Source organism: Parasteatoda tepidariorum, chromosome 9 (assembly GCF_982258835.1).
Source record: "Parasteatoda tepidariorum strain Cologne lab strain chromosome 9, Ptep-v5.0, whole genome shotgun sequence".
Lineage (NCBI taxonomy): Eukaryota > Metazoa > Arthropoda > Arachnida > Araneae > Theridiidae > Parasteatoda > Parasteatoda tepidariorum.
The window spans coordinates 62,934,423-62,961,434 of record NC_141763.1 but is presented as its reverse complement, the minus strand read 5'-3'; the positions used below and the strand labels follow the sequence as shown (position 1 = coordinate 62,961,434).

The 27,012-nt window shown below is 31.0% G+C and overlaps 1 protein-coding gene across 1 annotated transcript in view; it reads left to right on the top strand.

Annotated features, from left to right (window-relative positions):
- Positions 1-22,839, top strand: part of LOC147804116 (uncharacterized) — a 35,825-nt gene extending 12,986 nt beyond the window's left edge. Inside the window, exon 2 of the mRNA XM_087151426.1 lies at positions 22,565-22,839. Within this exon, the coding sequence (XP_087007552.1) occupies positions 22,565-22,839 (275 nt within the window). The remainder of the gene's footprint in view (positions 1-22,564) is intronic.
- The last annotated feature ends 4,173 nt before the right edge of the window (positions 22,840-27,012 follow it).

Here is a 27,012-nt window from a genome sequence, read left to right as displayed (position 1 = left end):
CAAGTAGTGTTGACGCACGTGGCAGGGCTACTACAGAGAAGTTAATATCGAGCCTTAAGATATTATCACCACGCCTATCAGGGCTTTTATATGCATTTGAATTAATTGTGTTCTCTGTAAGTTGAAATTGTTTTAAAACAAATTTACCAAAACAAGAAATACTCAATAACACATACATCATGCTGCCTTTGGAAAATATTTTTCGGATGAAATGGACAATTTGGTAACATAGACAATCATAATCAATGCGGTGGCATAAATGTGGCTTCATATATTCATTTGTTGAAAATCAATATATGGTGTAACATATCGAGCTAATTCCATGTATTCATAAAGAGAAAGTAATTTTATTAGTTACCCTTTGAAAATAATTAAGTTTACATTTTTGTAAGTCTCTTGTGAAACAATATGTCAAAGGGAACACAAAAACTAAGTGGCAGAAAATGTGCGTTGATAAACTATTGTATACCCTTTTCCATTTGAGGCTTATGAGAATAAATTTTTCTACTGCCAATGAGCTAGACAGGGAATTTTTAAAATAAATAGAATTTTTAAAAAACTTTAGCAAAAATATGAGAATAAGACCCTCGGTGTATTTGACCTGTAATGTATATGTTTAAATTATTTATATGTAGTGATGAAACTAAATTCTTTTAATTCTAACTTATTACTGTTTTAAAACATTAATCCTGATACCAATTGGAACGATGTTTTCAGAATTACAGAAATTCCGTAGTATTTGGAGGGTATGTCAATCAGGGACGAAAGAATGGGTCACAATGAACCCACAAAAATTCTCACTTTTTGAAAATTTAGCTTTAGTTTCGAATTGCCTTTAACGAAAATTGTTTTTTATACTGTTGCATACCTACCAACTCTTCCGGATTTTCCGGAAGATTTTATTTTCATATTTAAAGTGGTAGCAATACTCAGGTTATTCCAATTAACTTTTTGAATTATAATGATAATTATAAATGAGTTTGACCACCACTACATATAAATAATTACAATAAATATATCAAGGCATAATAATCCTTCGCAAGCGAATTTCAACGGGATCAAAATATAAATTTATTTTTTAGTCATATTGTTTTTCGTTTATAGTTTTACAACCACTCTGAAAATCCATTCTCGGAATGAGTGAAAGTTGGCAGGTATGCTGTTGACAAAAGCAAATTTAAAATTGGAAAAAAATTATGATTCGGTTTGGAGTTCTATTTAGCAAATTAACAGTCCCCCCCCCCCCTAAAGAATATAATCTGGTGTGGCCTCTGCCAACATTTTAATTTTAAAATCAACTCCATAAATGAACATGGACAATATTCATAATTCCTCACAAATTTGAGTCCTTTTTTGTTTAAAAAAAAAGGCATAAAGTTCTAAACTATGTTGCATCGTTCTTTTTTTACGATGAAAGGAAATTTCTTTTCCCTACATTAATTCTTATTTCAAAAACGAAATTTGATATGCAAAAGATATTGAATTACTTTTTCCTTTTCAAAAAGATGAGCATTTTCAAAATTCGTCGCGCAGCATCAAAACAGATCTCGCCATTTATAAAATAACCATATTTGGCATAAAAAAAGAGAGGGGGCGGCCTGTCTTTATGTTGGATAAATCCATATTTCTTTAGAAGGTAAATGCGTGCTCAAGGAACTTTTTCCACCCACCAAGAGAAATAAGTAAATAAATATAAAAGCGAGTTACGTCAGAAGAAGAGTATGAAGAAGTGGAATAGAATAAAGTTTTCGAAAAGTAAAAATTCTATAAATAAGAAGAGAAAAAAAGTGTAACGTTAGAGCAATTGTAGGAAAAACCGCCATCTAGCATTGCACTAAAGCAATAAATCATGTGGGAAGCTTGGCGTTAAGAATATTTGAAAGAGCTGTCAATATTTGCGTCAACATCAGACACACAACGCCATCTATCGAGTTTCATGTGCGACAGAAGATCGATCGCAGTGGCCTAAAGGTACAATTGCTTAGCTTTAGGATTGGATGAAGGAGAGAATCCGGGGGTGGGGAGTATGTTTTGTGATTTTGCTTCTTGTTTTGTTCAAGCTAAAATGTCAAATTGTGGAAAGAGTAACAGGGGAATAGTTTTTGCTTAAGATGTATTGTTTATTTTTCTAGTAGCGTGCGTTTCGTCTTGTTAGATTTAAATAATGAAATTTGGATGAAGAGCTCTAAAGAAAATAGTTTTGTTAGGGGTTATTTTTTTCATTTCTTTTCGTGTATGTTACTGTTGCTCATTTATTTTCTTCCTTTCGCCAAATTGCTCCGTGTGTTTTTATTTGGAGTAATAATATATATTCAGAAATTTCATTTCTTTTAAAAAGAAAAAAACAGTGATTCAAATAAAGCACCGCTTGCTTAGTTCATTTCAAATATTTATTTGCTTGGAAATTTCAGTTTGGTAAAAGACTACGTTTAGAAGACTAGACATTTAAATTTAAAATCTCACATCGTGTTTTAAATATTAGACTTCAAATTAAAAAGGAAACGTTTGCTTGAAATTATTTATTATTGTTATTAGCTTATATATATGGTTGAATTGGGAATATTTTCCAGCTACAGTTAAACAGCCTTGTTGATTTTGACTTTTTGTTTGTCTGTTCTTATTTAACATTTTGAAAGAATACTTTTTACTAACGATAAGATTTCAGACTACTCTTTGGAAAACTAAAAATTTTTAATACATATATTTCCTATTTTAACGTATTACAAAGGTCGGAAGAGAGAGCCTAGACGTCATTATAAAAACTAATTTTGTAATGTTAACAACAAAAGAAGCGAAACAACTAACTTGCTGTAAGATTTAATTATTTACACATGCAAGCTTGTGTGCTCAATACAAAGGCAGCGTTTAATCCATTCTCAAGTTGAAGAACAGATAGCACAAATTAGAGAAAAACATCGCAAAGATATATTCAACGTATTCCAAACCCGCTACATCCATGTTAAAGAGGTTCAATATAAAAACAGTTTAGATTCAATCCAGAGGATTTCAGATCCAACTAACTGATTTACTCGGAAGTTACACTAGTGGTTCTTCGCAAGAAGAACACTAGGCGCCAAGAAATCAACAGCGGTTCGAATATCCATTTTGTTATTCATAAGGTAGCCGGTTTGGTTAGTTTTTTTTTTTTTTTTTTTTTAATACAGAATGTAGTAAACAGAAGTTAAATTATTTTTTGTGGACAATTCTTTTTTAATTTTAAAAGTTAGTAAAATAATGAAATATTAATTCATAAAACAATATCTATTTATAAAAGAAGCAAAATAACGTGTATAAAGCAGAAATAGAAGAACATAAATGGACATTTTTAATGAACAAGAATCTAAGAGCAAGAACAATACCAAAAACAAGAACCTTCCTCCGTTGTACTGTTCAGACATTGAGGAGGTTTTTGTTTATAGAACCAAAACTATAGTATAGTATATCGTGCTTTTATATTGTGCTTTATTCTCGTTGTTTTTCTTGATTCATATGTTGTAACAAAGTATATCCTATCTTCATTTGGACATGTATTTATTATACTTGAATGTATACTTAGCTACATATTTATCGATTTCTTTTGAACGTATTTCTTTTTAAGCCTTCTTTATAAGTTCCTTTTTTATTAATAAATTTTCACATACTATTAGGGATCTGAATAGTTCACCTAAATAATTAAAGTAGTAGTAAAAATTTAGATACTAAAATTCTAAAATGTGTTTATTGGTTTAAATATTTGACGTAAAATGACCTTAACCACCAACATAATTTGGTAACGCAAATACATGCAAAAATTATTAATCTGCAGAGTAAAAATCATTAAATTAAAGAAATTTTTGCTTGTTTTTGTAATTTGTTTACTACCAGTCCAATGTATTTGGTGGACCACTAGGATCCTTATTATAATAACTTATTTTTACACCATAAGTTGCATAAGTTATCAACGGGATTAAATCAACTGATTCTGGGTATTAATCAACAATACCTTTCGTAAATTTCACAAACAAAATTTAACTATTTCAAAATTTTATTGTTCAAAATAAATACTTCAAACTAATTTAGTACAACATAAAACACGGCTGCAATGCTCATACAGCAAACCCATTTTGCAGCTCTCTAGAATTGCAGCAAATTTTTTGCGAAAGTGCTGAAAGTAGACTTATTTGAAGATATGTTTTAAGAGCGGATCATCAAAAGAGTACAAAAGTTATAAGGACGTTACTAATACACGCTGCGTTTACTAATATGAAGTGCGTTTGAGACAACCACTATGTAAAAAGTTTTTTTTTTAAATGTCTTTTGAAGAAATTATGACTGATTTAATGTTTTAAATGCTGACTAAATCTTCATGTTATTTGGACGTCAGATTTCAGTGTATTGCTTTGAAAAAGTTATTTGCAGGTGTCTCAGTCTGCTCAAATTTATTAACAGGCAAAAAATCTCTATAATTGAATAATTTTCAACATATAATGAATAGCGTAAACATATTTGAATAGTTTCAAAATTTTCAGAAATTTTATGTCTGCGGATATTTCTTTCTTGCATTAAAAACCAGTGTTTTCTGTGAAATACTGCAGAATCAATTAAATTACAAATTCCGCTATTCTTAATTTAACTGTTATTTATTTCGCAGTATCCACCTAAGAATTTTGTTGTATATTCACATTATGTTGAAGTGTTCTGTGACATTGTTATGAAATTAAAATTATTTCCATGCGACTCCCATACAAACATGGGATAAAGTTTCACCTAAACAGCTGCTATACTCTATGATTTAATTAATAATCTATAATTTTAATTATAAATTAAATTTAATTTTTGAACGACATTTAAGGTCTTAATTACTCTTTTTTTTCTATAAACTTTAAATTTCCTTGAGTTAGCTTAATAATAATATCTATCTGAATTGATTGTTAAATACACTACCCTACTATAATTGAAAAGATACTTTTAGTTTTTTATATTTCTCAAGAAATACTTAGAGAACTGTATTATTATATTTATAGAGGTGTTTAGATTACGCGATTGCTCATTATCATCAATAAAGTTTAAAGTTTTCAGAGGTTTGTTAAACCGGCGATAAATTACGACCAAAAACATAGTTTGTATTGATTACTTTTGTACATGTATAGATTACTTTGGTTTTCATATGCAATAATTCCATAAAATTTCGTAAGAATAACTTAAATATTCTGCCGACCGGTCTGTGTAGGGGGCAGGGAACTGTCCTTGCATCTGAAAGGTTCTGGGTTCGAATCTCGGGAAAGGCATTGATGTTCTTTCCTTCTCTGTACTATCTGGCCTCATTGGGGGAGCGACGTTGGTCCACCTAATATGGTGCCCCTGAAAGAGAGGCCAACAAAATCTCCCTGTATATGCCTGAATTGACGGATGTTAACACAGGTGGGCATTAGAAGAAAAACTTAAATATTCATGTATATACGAACATTTCTGCAAAAAAATTTTATACTATACGTTTCTATTATCGAATTTTAAAAATATTCAATAAAATTGAACGAAATGCTTGGAAACAATTTTTAATTAACAACAAAAATATCACTTTAAAAAGTGAAAAAACTCGTTTCAAATTGCGTAAGATATGAGCATTTAAAGTAGTTCTTTCATACTCTCATATATTAAATAATCTTCGAAGAATTGGAGAAATTTTAAAAAATGTAAAAAACTGAAAGTGCCTCTTCAATTATTGTACGGCATGTATGTTTGACACAGTAGTATGTACCGGAAGCATTGACAGATCGCAGTTTTACCCAAATTAATACCATAAATTAATTGAACGTTTTTCACAGTTTTGTATTCTGGAGGTATTAATATCTATCTACACCTCACATTTCGTAGTTGTAAGTTCCGCAGTTTGCTGTCAGGTTGAGAGGAAAACAGACAGACACAAACATCTTATTTGCATGCATAAATTAAACTGACAGCATGGAAACAAAATTAAAAAGCTACATGAATACGAAAGTGTACTGGAATTAATAATAAATTTACTTCTATTTGCTTATATTTTTAAAAGCTGTATGAGTTTAAAAGTATAAGCCAAAGGATATATGTAAATTATAATTAATATATTTTAAAAGATCTTAAAAGAGGGGTTTACTAATGTCTAATAGACAAGCGAAGATTTGATGTATTCTGTAACTTATTAATATATTTTTGAATAATTTTTGTTTCATTTCATTCATTGAAATGTGTTCTATAACCTTATTTTAACTTTTAATGCTGCAAAGTTTAAATTTTTTCAAAATTTAGGTTTTAAATGTACTTACAGCTTTACAATTAAAAATGTGCTTACTGAGATCAATAGAACACATTTTGACAAATGAACTGAAATGAAATTATTAAAAACTGAGAATTAGTTACTGAATAAATAAGAAAATTTTGGACTTATTGGTTAACATGGAGGAAGTGTGAAGAAGACCATTAAGATGTCACTTGCAAGATATGGCCGTAAGATTACGCTTAAAATATCGCTTTCTTCTACAAGGAACCTTTGTAATATTGCTTGCACATAGTTAAACCTCAATCCTGGTACTATTAATATTCATCTTAACATGTGAAAATCCGATAAACGGATAAAGAGTTATTTACGATATTTCGCTTTTTTGTATTGCACATATGTCTTCAGTGGCATTTTGTAAACCATTAATGATTAAGTTTGTTTATTTAATACTTAATATCAGGGCTGCCAACTTTCTTCGCTTTTTGTAAAACTTTATTCTAGTGGTAGCTATGTTTAGGTTTTAATGTATTATTTTTTATTCATTTAAACTTATTTTCGATACCACGAAAAATATTTAAAAGTTCACATGTAACATCACTTTGTTCTAGCTTTTTCGTGGGGTATAATATTTTGATATAAATTTGATAACAGCGATTAAGGTCCTGCATTCAAAGGTGATGCTCTACTGATGTCCTCTTCTCCCTTGTGATGCCGGTTATGTTGAATTGATGCTGATTATCCTGAATTTTACAAGGTGAGGGATACTGATTTTGATCTCGTCAGATTCTGGAGTCGGGAGAGATAATACTGTCAACTAGCCATTTTGATGTCTGGATTTTGAGCCCGCCATTTTGTTTTTTCAAGTCATTCCGTATCATAAAACAGCTCGTGGTGGAAAGGTCTCATTCTCTGGTCGTAATTCACCGTCGCATTGCAAAGAATCCACGTCATTAGAAGAAATCATTGCTATCTGTGTGATATCAAAAAAATACTTTCCACCAGTTGAACATGAACATATTGACGATCTCGTAGAGTTTTACACTCAGTTTGATACAGAGGAGCTGATTCGTTTAGATAAATTATTTAGCAAACTGCTCATTCAAATAAGATCAAGTTACCCTGGAGACTACGAATACTCATACTTCCTAAAACTGACAAATGCAGCTTATCACGTCAGATGGAAGAGGAAAATTCAAGCAGAAGAAAACAAGGAGATGAATAAAAAATCCATTCAAGTCGAATCAATAATGACTGAAACTAATCCAAGCACTGGCGACATAACCATGGAAAATAAAGATGAAAACCTGAATACAACACCAAATACAGAAACTGACACAGACATCAATATTAACAATAATACAGAACCACCAGCAAAGAAAAGAAAGAAGAAGAAGAAAAAGCAAAATGCAGTCAAAACAATTGTAGATAACTCTACACTCATGTCTACAAACAGCTTTCCTTCTTCTAGCCAACATAACTCAACACATGACGTCACTATCTTGCCGACAACAAAACCTAAGGAGGATACCGACAAAGTACGGGATCCGCCCAGCAAACCTGAAATAACACCGCAAGCTAGATTTATTAAGGTTTTGGTTCGTGGCCTGCCAGTGGACTTTGATACAGATGCCATCAATACAGAATTACAGAAAAACAACGTTGAAACCTTTAAAATAGTGCAGTTTAAGAAGAGAATGGGAGAGGCCTATCGGCTCCTTCCACTCTTTCTCATAATCCTAACATCAACGGCGAATCACCAAAGAATATTCGAAGTCAACAACATACAGCAGATTCCGATCAAAATCGAAAGATTTCGAGGAGGTCGAGGACCTACACAATGTTACAACTGCCAAAATTATGGACATACGCAAAGCCACTGCAATGCGCCTGCAAGGTGTGTAAAATGCGCTGAAAACCACAGGTCTCATGAATGCAACAAAGACAGAACAACACCTCCAAAATGCTGTAATTGTTACAAAAACCACACAGCCAACTATACTGGGTGCGAGACCCGCCCCTCAGAAGGAGCCCTCGAGCAACATCAAATTCAAAGCCTAAACTTGCTCACCGATTAGTGTCATTAATCGAAGAATTACAGGAATTGCTCAAAAATGAAGAAGTGCTACGTCTTCTGCGGGATATCATCGGGGAAACATCTCAATCACAGTGAGTTCTATTTTTATTTCCAAGACTCTCAAGTTAAATTCACTGAACTTTTCACAGTAGACTTTTACTTATGTTAAATTAAATTACATCAAATTTTATTTTCTGAAAATATAGCCAATTAATGCATATGTATTTATCAACTTTTGCACGTTAAATTCTTTTGCAAATTCTATTGTATTTAAGGAACAATATTTCTCTAATAAAATATATTTACTGCATTTTCTCCAAATATGTTATTTTATCATGAATCAAGGTATAATTTATCTATATTCATCAATTATGTTCTTCATTCTTCAAAAATCAATTATTGTACATATCAAATCATGTTATATCTTTATTTTAAATTAAAGTCTACAATCAATATTTCTAATGTTATGTAAAAACGTCAATTTGTTATATTGAATTTTTCATTGTTTTATTATTTCACAAGCGAATGGCTTGATTTTTTTTATGGCTACCACAATGTATTCGAATGAACTTCAATGTATGTCATACTTAAATATATGCTAGTTAAAATATAGAAATTTAATTAGTGAAATATGTATCAATTTATGTTAATATTTATTTATGTCAACTTACGTATATATATATGTCAAATTATGTTTATATTTATATATGTCAACTTAGATTCGATGAATCAGATATTCAAATGTTATATTTACTCAAGCAAAGTGCTTGTTCTTCTATTAGCTACCACATCGACTGCTAAATTCAAAATGTTATTACTATAAATTTTCTGTAAATTTCTAGATGTATGGGATAGGGGCCGCTAAGTGGCCCAGGTGCCCATTTTTTGTAAATAAAAGTAAAAGTAAAGTTTTCGTGGTGAAGCTGTTAAATTGTTGGCAAAATTACCAATAATTCTAAAAGCTTTGATTTTTAAAAGGCTACCACTCTATCAAATATTTTTTGCTAAACGCGTAGTATTTGGCAGACTTGCTTAATACTTGTATAACCTTAGGATATCATTTTACGAAATATGCCCTTAAGATATCGCTATTATCTGTTGTCTATGTATATATAGACATTAAGCAGGCCTACCAACTACTATATATATATGTGTGTGTCTGTATGTTATGCAAATCTTTAATGATTACGTTTATGTCATACCGTATAACAAGAAGTTCAGGAGTATTTAGCAATTCTTTACAATTTTGTTAAATTAATTACGACAAAATTAGGAATTATTTAGGGTATAACTATTAAATAAAATGTCACAAATATTATTTATTTCATTCATAAATTATATCTAAAATAAGTGTCCAACTACAGAAATACTCAAACATGAATAAAGAGAGTTTACAATGACAAAACTCTCTAAACCCAAATGCAAATAGAATGGAAATTTAGAGCGTCAACGCTCCAATACAATCTATTCAAATTTATTTCACCCAGTTGCTAGTCTCTAATATTCTCTTCGTCCTCAACATCAATTGTTGCAATTTCACTCAAATTGTAACTACAACCGCGGAAAATGACAGTCCACTCTTTTACTGGCACCGAAATGCAATCAAAGTAAATGGAGGAGAAATTAATCCTCTACAGTTCTCCTCCATTCTTCGGACTGTCCCCCCACCAACTCTCCCTTCCCTTTGTTTAATGATGGGTCAATTGTGCCCCCCCCCCCCTTCCGTCAGAGAAAATAGTTGATCACATCATAGAAGGGAAATGGCAAAAATCATCAGGGGTGGATTAAAGAACAGAAAAATTTTTATCAGGAGGGAAAAAAATAAAGTCTATTTTTATTTGGCAGGTACAAAAGTCTAGATGTTGGATGTTTCTTTCTGTTTTTTTTCCCCCTTAGAAAGGTAGAAAAACAATTGTGCTTTTAGAAAAGATTGATTTTGTTTGCAAAAGATGATATTGTTTTTATTTTATTTATTTATTTTTAACATTGCTAGTAGCCGATAGAAACTTAATATCTGTTTTATTTTGCGTGCAAAACTGGGCAGTTCGATATAGATTCGAATATTTTATCTAGACACTTCAAAAATAGTTTCATCTGTTGAGAGGTAGCATCGTGTAATCTTACAATGAAATTGATTTATCAGTGTAATGATGCGAAAAAAGAAACAAAGACATTAACAATAAAAAAAAATTCATTGTTGTAAGATACCTTCAAGTCATGCTTGATTTTTTTCTTTCTTAGTCAGTTATTTATTTATAATCAGCCAAAGAGGTATACCGCACCGAGCACTTTGTCAATATAAAAAATCATAATTTAAATTAAGTATACCGTGTCGCTAAGAAAGTCAATAAGATTTCGGTGTGTAATTACACCAAGTAAAGTAGATAAACTAGAATACTAACGTCTCTTAATTTTAAATTCGAACACTGGGTCAAGATGTGCTTTATGGTTAATGGTTCTTTACAATTGGAGCTAACAGGTGCTGGTTTTTTTAGTAAAAGGTGTCTATGTGTTAACTTTGTATGACCAATACGTAATCTGTTTATTAACACTTAAATTTTTCTGGAGTTATTTTGGGTTTTAAACGGAGTAATTAACGGTTTGACTTCATGCAGTTTATCATCGATTTCTGTATTCCATTGAGTCTGGCAGTTAACAGTTAAAACGTCTGCAACTGTTTCCATTACGTCAGGTTGAAGAATAGGCCTGTTAGAAAGGTTTTGAGTAGATTTTGTTGCTGAATCAGCGATTTCATTTCCTAATATTACATCTCCAGGGATCCATGAAAATAAAATTTTATAACCTTTTTCGCTCAGTTATTTTTGAAATATGAATTATATGAGAGAGTGTAAATCGATGACTGGATTTTTCAAGGCTTCCAAACAATTTTTAGAGTCATAATAAGTTACCCAATTTTTTTTATAACCGTCGTTGATCAGCCCACCCAATTTTTGGGTTTACGACTACTAATGTTCCACTCCGTAGCCTTGTAATTTTGAAACCAAACCAGATGACAAAGAAACTCTTGGATCAAGTATTGGGAGAAATTTGGCTTCGTGGAGGACTTTTTTGATAGAACTAACCAGCATCTGCGTTACACGGAGAGGAACACCACGAGGACCTCCCATGGTTAGCCTGACGGCAAAAGGACTCTAACCCATGATCCGTCTACCACTGAGAATATTTCACGTTAATACCGTGGTCGCTGCAAGCCGGACACGGATTCGTATCTATCAGCTATCGGTGGGATTCGAACCCGGTTCACCTCATTGAGCCTCCCTTGAGCCATCGCTGCTCAGGTTATCCAAATTTCAATGATTCTTAATAGAGATGTAATCAAGAGTTAAAAAGATGGCACTTGATTACATTCCCCTCCCCCTAAAGTTGAATCTTAATCACGCTTCTCAATGGATTAGATTGTATCAGGGGTAATATTATGAACGCGACGTTCAATGCTTGTCTACCTGCTTCCAATTCAGCTCTTGGATGAAGTTTATAGTCGGGTTCCCCTCTTATTTTGGCATTCTTTCATATTCTTACCGGAAACATATAAAATGTCTTAAAAGTGGAATCTTTTTGACAATAAGTAATCAAGATAGAAATAATAGGAAAATGGAAGATTTCATATTCAGTAAAAACTTCAATGTGCAGTGCCCAATCCAAAACACGCAATATTTGAAACTCTAACCCAGCTGTTTACAACGGAGATTAAAAAAAAATGATATAAAAGTAAATAACGCTTGCTAACCCGGGACGGTTCAATTCCGAATAATATTTAAAGTGGTAATGGAAAGCGGTAGTGGAAAACAAAAAAGTATTTTATTGTTGAGAACATTTATTTAAAATAGGGTCTAGGGACGGCATAGCCTTTATTGGCTCTTTTGCCAGAAATCAAAAACTATTATGCTGTAACGTATCAAGCTATATTAAGAAACAGTTATTTTTTTATTAAAAAAAAACACCTTTATTTAAAAACTACACATAAAGTAACAAAACTAAAATACCCGTAACGGGTTAGAAACAACCTTGCAAAAAATATAGAAAAACTCGTAACGGGTTAGAAACAACCTTGCAAAAAATACAGTAAAACTCGCAACGGTTTGGTATAAACTTCAAATTCAAAAACAAAAACTATCTTCTAAAAAAATCAACAACTCTCTGTTGTCCTAAAAATTGTCTCGCGCCTTTATTTTTTATTTATCTCTTTACGTGTCTATTTTATTCATGCTTTTGTTAGCCAGATATTTTTTTTTATATTTTTAGACTTTATAACTAACTCCTCTCCAATTGGAAGAACTTTTCCGGAGAAATCAAAGAAAAGTTATTTATGAACTTATTTGTGTACTTCTTTAAACTTTAGGTTAAAACCAATGCATTGTGTCATAATCAAAATATTTCACTTTTAAAACTAAATTTTCTAATTTTCAAATTAAATGCATCATGCAATTTTTACATTAGTAGTGATGTACATTATTTAACATTAAAACTTAAAATTACTAACTTTTTTTAAACTCTTACAGTAAAAATTAGTTGACAATTCACTTGTAACTCAATTTAGATTTCAAACTAAAATATTCAAAATAAAATTAGAATGTAAATAAGTACTATAATTAAACTTCACATAAAATAAATACAAAGAAGTATAAATTATTATATACTATGTGTAAAGATTGAAATTAACTAGATATTTTTTTAAATCAATTTCCTTATTTTTTATCTTGATCTCACTAGTTTTAAAACCAAACAAAATACTTAACACTTTTACATTTCATATAATTAGATCCTAATTCCTTATTAATACTTATATGCATAACTTTAAAATATAACATAATTTAAGAACACTAGTACTTTTCTCTACAATCAAATTTGCTTAATACCTATGTTTCATTTTGAAGTATAATCATTTTAAACACTTTATTAAATGAAATAATCATGGTTCAATTTCAAAAATTACAATGTATTTCTTTTAAATTTCCAGCTTTATTTTTAAAAAAATTTAATTCATACTTTACTTGCAAATAAATTTCTTTAAGAGTTACTTTTTTTTTTTTTTGAAAAAAAGTAAATCATACATATGAATAAGGACATAAGACTAAACCGTACATAACATCACAACATAATATTTACAATTATATAAACATTCTGGGTAGACTATACTTGAGGGTGCCCCCGCCAAGTTGTGATCGCGATTGATCGCCAAGCTAGGCGATGTTGAAAACCAATCGTGATTCCGATTGGTTTAGATTTTAATCGTGATTCTGATTAGTTTAGAATTTAGCGTTGTTTTTAAATGAATTTTTAAATGTAATTTCAGAGATCCCTTACTTCTTTGGATACCGGCTGGTAAGGTTATTTTTGCTTCTGGTACTAAAAATGAATACTGTCAATAAGATAAATCTTAAGTTTCTGTACGATTTTAATAACAATAAAAAAAAAAACAATGATTGACTGGTGTATGAATGAGGGTTTAATTAGTAATAGATATAAATGTCCTGTTTGTGGGTTACCACGGCGTTACGGGCAAACAAGTATGGCGCCAAACATAAGTCGCCAAGGGGCACCCTCAAGTATATTTTTCCCAAACATTCTTTAAGACAAAGCAAAAGAACTAAAGAAATAGCAAAAAAATCTTATGATTTAAATAAAAATCATTTGAAGTGAAATAGTTGAAAAAACCCTTCTCGAATAACTATTTAAACTTTTTTTAGTTTAGTTTAAGAAAAATAAACCTAAATTTTAAATGTCTTAATTCGCGATCGCAACGCTCGAGTACGCCGTCTAGCGGGAGCCTGTAAATATCGGACATTAATTTATCACGTTTTCATTTAGTTCCATCAAAGTCATTGACTGAATCAGACGCCATTTTTTAGCAGCAAATAAGAAACAAAATTTCCCTAAGGAAAAGGCCGAAGAACTTGAAAAAAATATCCAGAATATTAGTAAATCTTTCAGGAACAGAACACGCCAAACATTTGAAGAAAAATTCCTCAATAATTTTTAATTTCTATTATCAACAAACTTGCAACTGATGACTTCCGATTTCGGATACTGTTACAGATGTGTGTATTAAGGTAAAATGCATTTCTTCTGTCTTCAATTCATTACGAATTAAAGTGAAGTCAACATTGCTTTCGTCATTCCAGTGAATAAATATGAATTCAGAACATACAGAATTGTAATAGTTATAGCATATTCTTCTTCGTTATAGAATAGTATATATTTCTGTATCCATATAATTCGGAAAACAACAATAAAAAATTATCCAAGTTACTTGAAATAGTGCCATTTGTGCTGATTCTTAATTAATTTAAATCGTTTTCTTGGTAAGTTTTTTTTAATTTTGAAAGAATAAGTTCAACTAGAATTCAGCTATTCTGTTTTTAGCTACATATTCAAATTCATATCAATTATAAAATTTTGCTGTGTAGTATGTTATCTAAAAGTAATGAAGGTATAAACTATGTATCTATTATTTGAGAATAAAGTTTTCAAACAAGGAACTTATCATTTTGGAATTCTCCGGGAATCATAAATCAGGTAAGTGCAATGATTTTTACAATAAAAAATTTGCTTGTAAATATTTTTTTTTCATTTGATGATGGTTCTCTACAGAATGGTTTTTTACGTCTGATTAAGAACTATAAGAATAATAAAAAAAGAAACAATATGAAAGTTTTTATTTCAATGTTAATAATTCTTAAAATCGTTTTTTTTTATCCTAAGAATTCTTTATTTTCCGTTTTTTAGTTTATAATTTTTTGATAAAAATTGTTCTCAAAAAACTTTTGAAAAATTAAATGGTATAACATTATGTGTTTATGTATACTTCTTGTATATTCCAATGTTTGAAATAATATGATTCAGAAAAGTATGGAATAAAAATTCGGTACTTACGACGTATTAACGCCACCGCCGCTACAGATTTGGCGGTTTTTAAGTGCCGCCAATCTACACTTAAAATTTTTGCGACAGTTCATAAAATAAAACACTTTATTTAAAATCAAAATAGTTAATTGGATTTCGGTGGAAAATGAGCCGATATAGAGTTTAGCATAGATTCAAAACAATCATATCGCCATATGAACTCTGATGAATAAGATTCCAAATGAAATAACATTTCCAAAACGTACGTTTGCCAAGATAAAGTTTTATGTTGTGGGAATTGGTATATTTTCGTTTTTTCGGTAAAATATTCCCCTCCTGAAAAAATAAAATTGCATCTTGTTTTGTTTTTGGCAAATCCCAAAGACGAATATTCGTAGCACTAAAAATGGCGACAAAAAAGAATTTTTTTTTTTTTTTTTGTTTTTGTTTCGTCAGCATTCTTTATTTTACGTTTCTTAGTTTCTAAATAATGATTTTTATTGAAACTTGAAATTTTTTGATAAAAATTGTTGTCAGAAAACGTTGTTTACAAAATTAAATTTCATAAAATTATGAGGCTTATGTATACTTTTTGTTCATTTTAATTTTTGAACTAATATGATTCTTAAAACTATAGAATGTAAAGTTTAAATGGGCCTTTCATGTTATATCATTAAATTTAGTAATACTATTTCTCGGGCATTAGGTTTTAACTCTTATAAGAATATACATATTTTTTTCTGTTAATGTACAAATATTTTTCCGATGTGTTTTGGATATTCCTTCTCTAATAAAAAGAGATACCATTTTGTTTTCGGTTGTACAAGAAAGAAGATCAAGCATTTTTCTTTTTTAAATTTAATAAGCCACATTAAAGAAGGAACGTTGCAATGCTACACGCTACATTAACGACGTCTCCAGAGTAACTGAATGACGGTTCATATGGAAATCGCAGGTAAGCGTCTCATACAACAACGCCCCCTATAGTTCGTTGCGATCGCGAATTCTTTTTTATTTTCTCCATTTTTTGCAATTTGATAAATTCACGTTTACTCTTAAAACAACTGTAAGATATTATGTGCTTATGCGCATCGTATTTTTGTAAAATAATTTACTTGTTAGATGTCAGTTATCAAACGAATAGAGTTCTGTGGTTAACATGGTGATAGGTTTGGAATGTAAATACTTTTTTGAGTGAGAGTAAAATTTATTTGGGAATGGCTGTAATTTTGTTGTTGAGTTAATAATACTTCCTTTTATTAAACGTAATAGTAGAGTTTTCTTAATTATTTGATTCGAAGTCCTTTGAGTTTTATTTGAGGTCATTTTAAATTTTGTATTTTTTGACAACAACAGTCAAATGTGGGGTAACTGGCGAATTTCGAGCTGACATGACTTTTGTTGTAAATTTTAATATTCTTTCACCAATCTTTGGCACTATATTTAGAAAAGATTTGGCTTTGTTTTCAGAATCAGGTCCCAAATCAAGAATATACTTTTCTTCATCAAGCCCCAGTTTATAAGGGAATGTTTATCATATTTTGCAATAGAATTTTTACTTTTTCGAAATATGGTTTCTTTGCATTTCTCTGATATTTCTCTTTTTTTTTAAATTTTTTTTTCTAGATTTCCAATTCCAGGATCCCCTTTCACCAATTATCTCCAACTTTTCTTTCTTTATCACCACAATTCTTTTCCTAATCTTCCAGTTTCACTGATTAATTTTCTGGCAAGTTTCACCAATTCTGCCAAGTACAGTGGATTTCCGTTTCTTGCGTCAGTGACTGAACTTTTCTTTCAATCTTACTTTATTAGCACTGTAATTTTTCCAATACGGTAGATATCTTTTGCACTTATACTCTTTGGTTCGATGATCAAAATTACATTTGGCTCTTAAAATGTCCTCTAAATCGATTCCTTTTTTGTTTCAATCGCGTATCAACAAATTTGTGATCGTCGACTTAGAGCTAATCAAAGATAATGCCAAGAACAGCTCTGCAATTGCATTTTTCCTTTCGGAAGGGGTTCTTTCAGAAAAATTTGGTGAATAATGTGTATAGCTCTGGGTAGACTATATTTGAGTGTGTTCTTATTCTCGCCAAGTTGTGATCACGGTTGATCGCCAAGCAGGGCGATGTTGAAACCCAATCGTGATTCTGATAGGTTTAGATTTTAGCGTTATTTTTAAATGTTCAACGGTATATGTAATTTCAGAGGTTCGTTAGTTCTACATTCGATACCGGCTGGTAAGGTTACTCTTTCTTCCGGTCAATAAGATCAAAGGTATGTGGGCAGTCATAAAAAGGGACTTTAGAAAAAAATGTGATCGCCAGTCCGGTACCACAGACGCCATTTTCGATTCGTATTTCGCTGAATTTATGAGGCGATGGAGGTACACAGATTCCATTTATGATAAATTTAGACAGTATCTAACTGTTATTAGAGAATTCTGCGCACCTAAATCTGAGGGTATTCAACCTTAATGAAGAAGTGAGTTGCTTTTTTCCTTTTCTTTCTGCGCTTATTCCATTAGCTTTTGTTTCGATTCGAAATACATTTTATTGGGTTTATTAATTTTAATTATATTGGGTTCATTGCAAGTTTTGGCCGATATTTTGTCTAAATTTTCCAATGTTTTATTGAAATATCATTATGTTTTGGCCGCCATTGTTACCACGATGTTCCGCGCAAACAGGAATGGTGGCTAACATAAGTCGCCAAGGGGCACCCTCAAGTATAATTTTCCCATAGCTCTAAATATTTTGTAAATAGTTTTTCTAGTGTTTCATTTCATGCTTCAAACCCATCATCCGTTTATTTTATACTTCAAAACCCGTCAAACCGTTTTATACTTCAAACCGGAGCAACCCGTCTGAAGCCAAAGAAAGATGCAGGAAATGTGGATCTCGAGGTTTTACCATTTTATTGCATCCCAGTCCAATCATAGTTGGAACAATTGCAAGCTGTTTACGATTTCTAATAATTACCCCAACTCAGATGAAAATGTTGAAGTCAAACCCGAGGCTGGTATACAGATCAGCCATTTATATAGCTATAGGTAAAACAATTTTATTTAAAATTTCTCTTACAAAATCAAACATTAGCACTAATACTGAAATCTTCCACCTTTTGAGGCACACGAACATAAATTTTCATATTTTTTTAAAATTGAGAAACTAATTATGATGCTTAGGATCTAAGAATGGGAAAATGACATTTAAAAAAAATTCTGATTCATTGCACCACACAGGGGGTGGTGGTTTCGGTGGTTAACCAGTGTCCACATAGAACATTTTCATGTGAAAAAAAATATTATCTTTTTTAACTTTTTTTACAATAAATTTTCACTTTTCAGAAATCAAACAATAAACTTAAAGTACTAAAACTATTTATATAATTTTAAAGACCAAAAAAGGCTTTAACAAATATAATATAATACAAAAATAGTATATAATAAAATATATATTAGTGAAAAATAAAACGCATGAATTTCAAACACAAAAAATATTCTAAGTAAAATATAATATATATTATACAATATCAGGATAAAATAAATAGTACAGAAATATATAATAATAAAAATAAAATGTATAATAAAATGTAATAAAAAGTAAATATGTTACTCAGCATTTACTGTGATATGTAATAATGTAATCTTATTCTTCTGAAGTAATAGACTTTATTTTCAATAGAAATAGATAAGAGACACATTGCTCCCCATTTATAAGCCCCATGAAAAAACCCTAATAAATTTTTACCCACTTCACTATCTGAGTGAAGGAAGGGGGAAAAAGGATAAAGACTCGTGTTGGTGGATATAATGTTCTAGGGGCACAGTGGCTTCTCTCTGAAACCAAAAAATATAAAGGTAAAAATTAAATACTTTTCTGAGGAATCTTTATTGGGAAAAATTTGTGTGTCAAAAGAAGCTCATAAACAACAAATCTCAGTGATATACTTCAAACTTTTTTTGTATTTTATTGAGTAAAAAAAAAAACTTGTAGTAATGAAAAAGGGCCTTGAAAACTTTTTATTTTTTTCAAAGGAAGATATAATCTAAGTGTAGTGCTGCTATCTGGTGATGTTTAGTAAAGTTAAAATAATACTTTAATATTATTGGTTTCGGAGATTGACCTTTGTGCCGCTAGGAATAATTTTTTAAAAAGTGCGGTTTCGCTGTCGTACCACTGTGCTTCAAAGGGTTAAGTGAAAAATCTAAAAAGCAATAACTCATATTTTCTTATTCCAATGGTTATTTCTTTCTGATTTTTACATCTTTAGTTTTAAGAAGCACAGAACGTTAACTTCAGATAAATATCAAAATATTTAAAGTAATAATTTATTGTATTAGACAGATTTATCATGTTTCAGCATAATAAATCCTAACAATTAAGCACTTGTGCTACACCTTTTTTTTTAAAAAAAAAAGTACCATCCCATAAAAAGAACGCTTGTCTCAAGTGGGTTACATGTGGACTAGTGATATTTTGTGAAGAGTGTTGCCAACCAATGCCAATGTCGCCAGCCATTATTTTCAAGAAGTTACTCTAGGTCGCCACATGTTATTACTAAATCCTTAGTGGTTAATTTTAGTGGCTATTAGACCATTGTGCTTTATAATATATATTTCAAGAAACAAACTTATTGCTTCCCAACAAATACTAAAGCAACTGATTTTGCTGTTACTCTTTTTCAATGTTTGGGGTACATATAATTGGCAAGTACCATTGAAAGAAACTTATTCAGAATCGTTTGTCTTGCAAACCAAGCCTTAAAATCACGGTAATATTACGTACAAAATTTTAGCTCAAAATTTGATTCCGTTAGACCTTTATGCTTTATAATAATGTATACCAAAAAACAAACTAATTCTTTCCAACATCAAACACAATAGCAAGGATTTTGGTTGTGATTCTTTTACAGAACTTTTTGTACAGTTGAATAGCAAAATACGTTATGTTTGTACTATAAACTTAGTCTTAAACTACGGTAATAGTAAGACCAAAATTTTTACCTATATTCGGTTAATGGATATTAATTCATCAAAGATAGCTCACCGAACAGTGATTTTTTATTCTTAAAATTTCATTATTAAATTATTACATCAGGGGAAAAATCACGAAAATAATCACTTAATTAAATTTGTTTTAACATGTGATTTTCACACATCCATGATTAAAAGAAACATTTTATAATCTAACTACAATTTTCAGTGTAAAAAAAGATATGCGAAACAGAAAATTTAATAAAAGCTGATAAGGAGAGGTGCATAAAAAAGTATGTCATGTGACGAAGTAGTGCCTTTTCTTTTCATACATTTTAATGCCGATTAATGATCAAAAAGTCAAGTTTCCACGACATTTTTCCACCTGTCCCCATCTTTTTCTCAGAAATTTCTTCTTCACCCACCCTCTTTCAATCCCCTGCGCCTTTTGGCTTTCGTTCCATCTTTCCTTTTTTCTGCTACTTCTTACTTTTTCGTTTGTTATTAGAATCTTTTCCTTTCCCAGCTTATTTTTCCTTTCTTTCGTTTCCCATCCTCGCACAACCTCTTAGCATCCCTCTATTGCTCTTCGTGTTCTTTTTCTCTCTCTTCCGCATCCCCATCATCTACCAGAGAGAAAGATGGGGATGCGGAAAAGAAGCTCGGGAGAAAACTGGGGTTCGCTAGATGGGAGGGATATATTGAGAAGAGAACGCATCAAGTGATAAATCACGGGCATTCTACCTTCCCTGTGCCTAGCTGACTAAAGGGGTTGTATACAAAATACGAGAAACGAAACTAGTTTTTTAATTTAAAATACATTTTTCAGTTTCATGGAACTCTTGGGCTGTTGTATGTAACAAAAACTAGGGGGGACTTTACTAGCACAGACAACCCAGGTTCTAGTCATGACTAGTATTTGCAAATTTGAAATGTATGTCTAGGTCTAAATCATAAAAGTTACAGATATAAAGTTTTTCACTGATAGATGTATCAGGAGTTAAAAGGACGCTATACCACGGGAGAAACTTTCCCTCGCAAATTTACTTTCACTTCCATAAGTAATTAAATGTTTAAAGTATAACAAATATCTGGGTTCAGGCAAACCTAGAAGTTTCAAATACTGAAAATAAATTTTCAAAATATCAAAATGAAAACAAATTATGTGAAGATAACTTATGATTACCAATGTTGAAGTTCTCTTCCAATAATTTGTCTGCATTTTGATATTTTGAATTTCTTTTCTGCAATTGAAACTTCATGGCCTACTCTAGGTTTTCCTGAAATCACTTTTTTAATACTTAAAATTTTAAACTGTTTATGGAGATGAAGGATAATGTACGTAAAAAAGATTCTATTGCGTTGTGCCATTGCTGTTGACCTAACTTTGCCAATCTTTTTTGTTTAAATCAAATGCAAACTAATCTGCGTGTAATAGTCCACCTCGAAAACGAATTTTTTAGTCAGCCTAAACAACTCATATAGAATAATAGTAATCAGCCTAAAAATAACGGCATTGATACCAATCAGTTTCCATGACATCATACGTTAAAACAATAAAAAAACAAGTTTTCCCAACTTTGCATACAAATAATACAACGCAGGGAGATAAAATATGTCACAAAATGATCCATAAAATCTAAATAATTTGTAGGAAAGAACTTCTTGCCAATCTGCGAAGACGTTCAAAAGCTATTAAGGAAGGTTTAAACATTTAAGCATCGATTTTCGTATTTTCAATGCAACATATGAACTACATGAAACCGGAGAAAGACGATTGCTTATAAACCACCCTTTTAAAAATTTATGGAAAAAACCTTATCTAAATTTATGTTCGAGTAATTGGAGTGCATCTAGACATACAGACTGATTTTCGCTTTTATATGTAAGGAGAGAAAAGATATAAAAATTCCCATTCGTGATCTTAAAAAAAATAAAAGAGAACAAATCAAAAATAACATTTGAAAAATAATAAATTAAAATTGCAAAAGCATAGTTTTTCATAAATCATAAATGAAAAATTGAGAATAATTAGATTGGTACAAACATCTAAATTTTAACCACACAAATGTTGACATCACATTTTTGCATCCTTAAATATTGTACTACAGTGCTGGATAATTCCTAAGGACAGACCAAAAATGGCTGCATAGTGCATAAAAAATTAAGCGTGATTAAATGCCAATTGTAATAAATGCGGTAGGAAAATTAAAATTTATTGTGCTCTGAAACCCAGTAAGTTTGAAATGTGTTTAAGGAACAAAATACTTGTTTTGGGCTAAAAATGTGAAAAAGAAAAAGGCAGATTCCATTTGTAGGCATCCTGGAGTAAGATGACAATAAGAGATCTGACCACCATGGAGGGCAATGCAAGTTTATTAATGTCGTGGCATGCTTTGCGCAACAGTAGTCATCAGATGTTGGGGCAATTTGTCCCATCCCTCTGTCAGCACACGGATGAGGGAGTCTTTGTTTATTGCTGGGCGTTCTCGAATAGCAACACTCCTCTCTAAAGTACCTTACGCATTTTCAATGGGATTTGGTTCTGGATATCTTCGGTTCGAGGCATTGAAAATCCTTGTTCTGGACGCACTCCTCGACAGGGACTGTTTGATGACGAGTCACTGGCGTTATCATTGGCAGAACCACGGAACAAGCAAACACGAGGCAGAATATCCCTAATGTAGCTGTGGTGAGTCATAGTTCAGTTGGAAATAAATAGAGGGGCGTGCTGTCATTGGTCATTTATCTTGATGCGAGACCATACCATGACACTATATGTAGGATATCCTGTATGTTTGCTCGACTATACGTAGTACCAATGTTACGTCAGATCATTTGGCATCGACAATCAGACGAGAGACTGAATCTACTCACAGCTGAGAAAAGTACGCAAGTCCAGCACTCTTCTCTCCAATTGCGATGCTGAAGACACCATTGCAAACGGGCGCTACGGTGAAGTCTGGATAATGGTATGTTCACAACAGGTCGGAGGGCCTCCTGCTTACAAGCGACTACAGATTTTTGGGATATTCATTTGCCAGCAGAAACATGAAACAGATTTGCTATCTGATTGGCTGCACTGCGCTGGTTCCTTTTTGTCGATGGCACTATGCAACTGTCTTCTGCAGGCTTCCTACATAGAACACGACCTCCCCTGTGACGTTTGCTACACATTCCAGTTGTTTGAAATCATTTTCGAAGCATTGAAACATCACTGTGGCTGACATCGAATTCTTTGGCAACAACTGCCATTCTTCTGCCCTCTTCTATCTTGCTGATAATACGGTCACACATAAAATCACCTAAATGACTTCGGAAAGACTGCTCGAATATTGCATGTTCGTCAATTGATTGTTTCCTGTTGAACTCTAATTTTGAACAACAATGCATAATACGCTTCAAATTCTTTATATCTCTTATCATCGCTGACATGTTACTAACCAGTTCGACAACCCAAAATTTGCAAATGCAAAACACGCCTTACTGCATCTCGTACTTATGCTAATTTTCATATTTTCCTACCTTCACTTTTTTGGTTGCTATCATCATCCTACCTTTGCAATTGTTCAGCAGTGTGTATCATATCTTTGAATGAATGAAATTAATTTTAATGAAATAAATGAATGAAATAAATTTTGAAATAATTGAATGAATGAAATAAATTTTATGTTAAATATGAAAATTTCCCTATAATCATTCAAAATTTTATATTTCAAAATAAAACAATCCTTTCGAAAAACAACTTAAAATAATTATTCCCCTTACGGAAATTTTAATTTGATATAAATTTTAAATGATACCTTTTTGATAAAATTTTAATCGTCGCTTAATTTAATTTTCTAGTCGTCTTCTTTACTAAATCTTCGAGCTTGTAATCAATCCACTAAGAGAGAAAAAATGCTTAGTAAATAAACAGAACAACCATTACCAAATCTCGATTTATCTTTCCCTTTTAATGTTTACTAATGACATGGAAGAGTGGAAAAATCGGAAAAAGTCCCGATTTCGACTTGGCAATAGAGTTTGCGTTTGACAACGCATTTATAATCTCGACTAGAAAAGAAAATACTCTAATCAATAAATTGCTTCAAGATAGGGATATTTTATCCTTAAAATAAAGAATATTTGATTTAATATCTTGCAACTTACATTTGTGCTGATGATTAATTTAGATAATTTGAATACATTTAATTTGAACTTTAATGGTAGAAATACAAAAAAGTATTAAAAACATTGCTTGAGATAGTGTACAATTATTAAAAATTATAAAAATTTTTATTACTTAGGGACTATTTAGTGATAATCGTAAGTAAATTTATTAAATAAATCAATTTCCTTAATTTCTATTTCATTAAATTATTTAGATTTAAAAGTACGTGGTTTATTCAATACCGATAAACACCTAAAAATGAATCACTTCCGAAGATAGGCAAAAATAATTTACTAAATAAGTTGAATCTGTAAATATCTATTTCATTAATTTATTTAGAAATTAAAAATTTATTAATTGTCATTAAAAATACACGATTTATGCATTTTTAATAACGGTACACATTTGAAAAGGAATCGCGTACTGAGATGTAAACATATTAATAAGTTTTTTTAAATTTATTTTTACATAAGATTTACCTTATTTTTCAATTAATTAAGTCAGTACCGATAATGTTTCAAAGAAACAAAATCGTACTTCTATGTATAACTTACATTTAGATATCATATTATTAGTGAATTTCAACGTGCTCGTTTTAAATATGGATAATTTTAAATGCAAGTCATAGTGGTAAATACGAAATTGAGTTTCTATCACATTTTATAATTTTAATCGCCTGTGGCATCCGTGTTAATTCATATTTTAAGCTTTCAAATGTATTTTAGATTAAAACACACTATCTTAACGAATTATTTTCGAGGTGAATGAGAAAATGGTCGTAAACGGCCTCAGGCTTAAAGGTAAAACTGTATAAGATGATTATAAAATAACTTTACCGGCACATGACCACTTGAAAAGCGTATTTATTGAAGGAACCTTATAAAATTTTGTACATAGGTATTACGATCTATGCGCTCAAGAATGATGTAAAAACTATTACGTGACAAAATTTTCTTACCGCAACACTTGATTCTTTTGATCGAAACATAATCTTTGCAGTAGAGAACGTGAATTGGAATGATATATATGGGTGAAAGCCATTATATAGCAAGACGGAAAAGAGAAAAACCTGGTACGTAAAACATTTCATTCCAGCATTTTTTTCAAAAAAAATGAAATCTCTGTAACTATCAAGATTTCTTTTATAATTCTGGCATATATATAAAACTGCTTCTTTTCCAAGATAAAGTAGATATTGTTGAAAAATTTTAAAAAAGAATAAGTAAACTCCTCCCCAAAACTAGCTATAACTGAAATGGTTTTACTACCAGCCTTTCCTCTTTTCCGTCTCGCTTTCACCCCTGATGATATATGCATGAATAATAATGGTATAATAAGTTTCAACTTGGAAATGAATAAGCAAACTTTTGTTTTAAAATTGGTGAGCAGAAGCTAAGTTTCTTATGCACATTATTTTCTTTTCGTCCACCAGTAATTTAAAATAACACAAACGCGTAAAATAAATGTTCATTAAATATTTCATCATATTTCATTGCATACCATAATGTTGCAAAATCAAAATGTTTTCACACAATGTTTTTAATTCATGATGTATGGGATAGGGGCCGCTGCGCGGCCCAGGTACCCAATTTTTTGTTAATAAATGAAATGAAATGAAATTTCATCATATAACGTGTTTTAAAATTTATTGTAACGAAAATTTTACAAATTTATTTTTTAAAATTTAACTCAGCTATTAAATACACTTGAGTATTTGCACTTCAAGAAAAAGAAGATCACGGATACCCAGACATGTGACCTCCAGCTGATAGTTTATTAGCAAAATGGCGTGTCAAAATCGAGATAAGTTCTTCCATATAAGTTAGAATGCTAACTAATTAACATGTAGTTTTTTAAATTCAGCGCCGCATCGTACATCGAATTTGATAAAATACAATTCTTTCTCGTCTATGTGTTTTACTTAACTTAGATTTTTTTATTTGTTTATGTATTTTATTGTAACTGTGATACATTTTTGTTTTGTGTACCTGCAACATCGATGCATAATTTGTTTGTTTGTTTATATTCGACATGGCTTCGTGCAAGTCTTTGTGTTAAGCAAGTACTATATAGTGAAAGAATTGAAAACTTTGTGAAAGAATATAGAATGCATCGCTTAAGAGAATTGATAATTGACGGACTTGGCTCACTTGAAATAGAATAGAAAAAGCAGTTGCTAAAGTAAACAAGAGTCATGTTTCAGCAACCAGTCAGGATAGAGATACCCTCACTACGTCACTTGCAGGTATCCAATTATGTCTTCATGTTCCTTAAAATAAGTTTAAACAAGCGAAATAACACGCACGACACGTGTTTCAAAGTGTTCTAAATACATGCATCAAACACTTATACGCCTCAAAAATCAATCTTTTAAATATAGAATTCTCAAACAAATTTTCTTAAATTTTATGTTAATTTTATATTCAAACTTAAAAAATAACCTGCAAAAGATGTATTATTAAATGTCAAAAAACTACTATTTCAGCAACAGTGAATGACTGCGAAAAATTAAAGATATTATAAGTAGCTGTTTACTAATGGTTCGTTTTTTACTGCAGAAATTCAAAGACGTATGTAATTAAAACCATGCAAAGTAATTAGGATGACTAATTAACACGTTGAGGGCAGCGTCAGCCATCGGTGACTGACACTGGACTTTCCATTTAGGCAGCGTCAACCACCGGTGGCTGACACTGAAATTA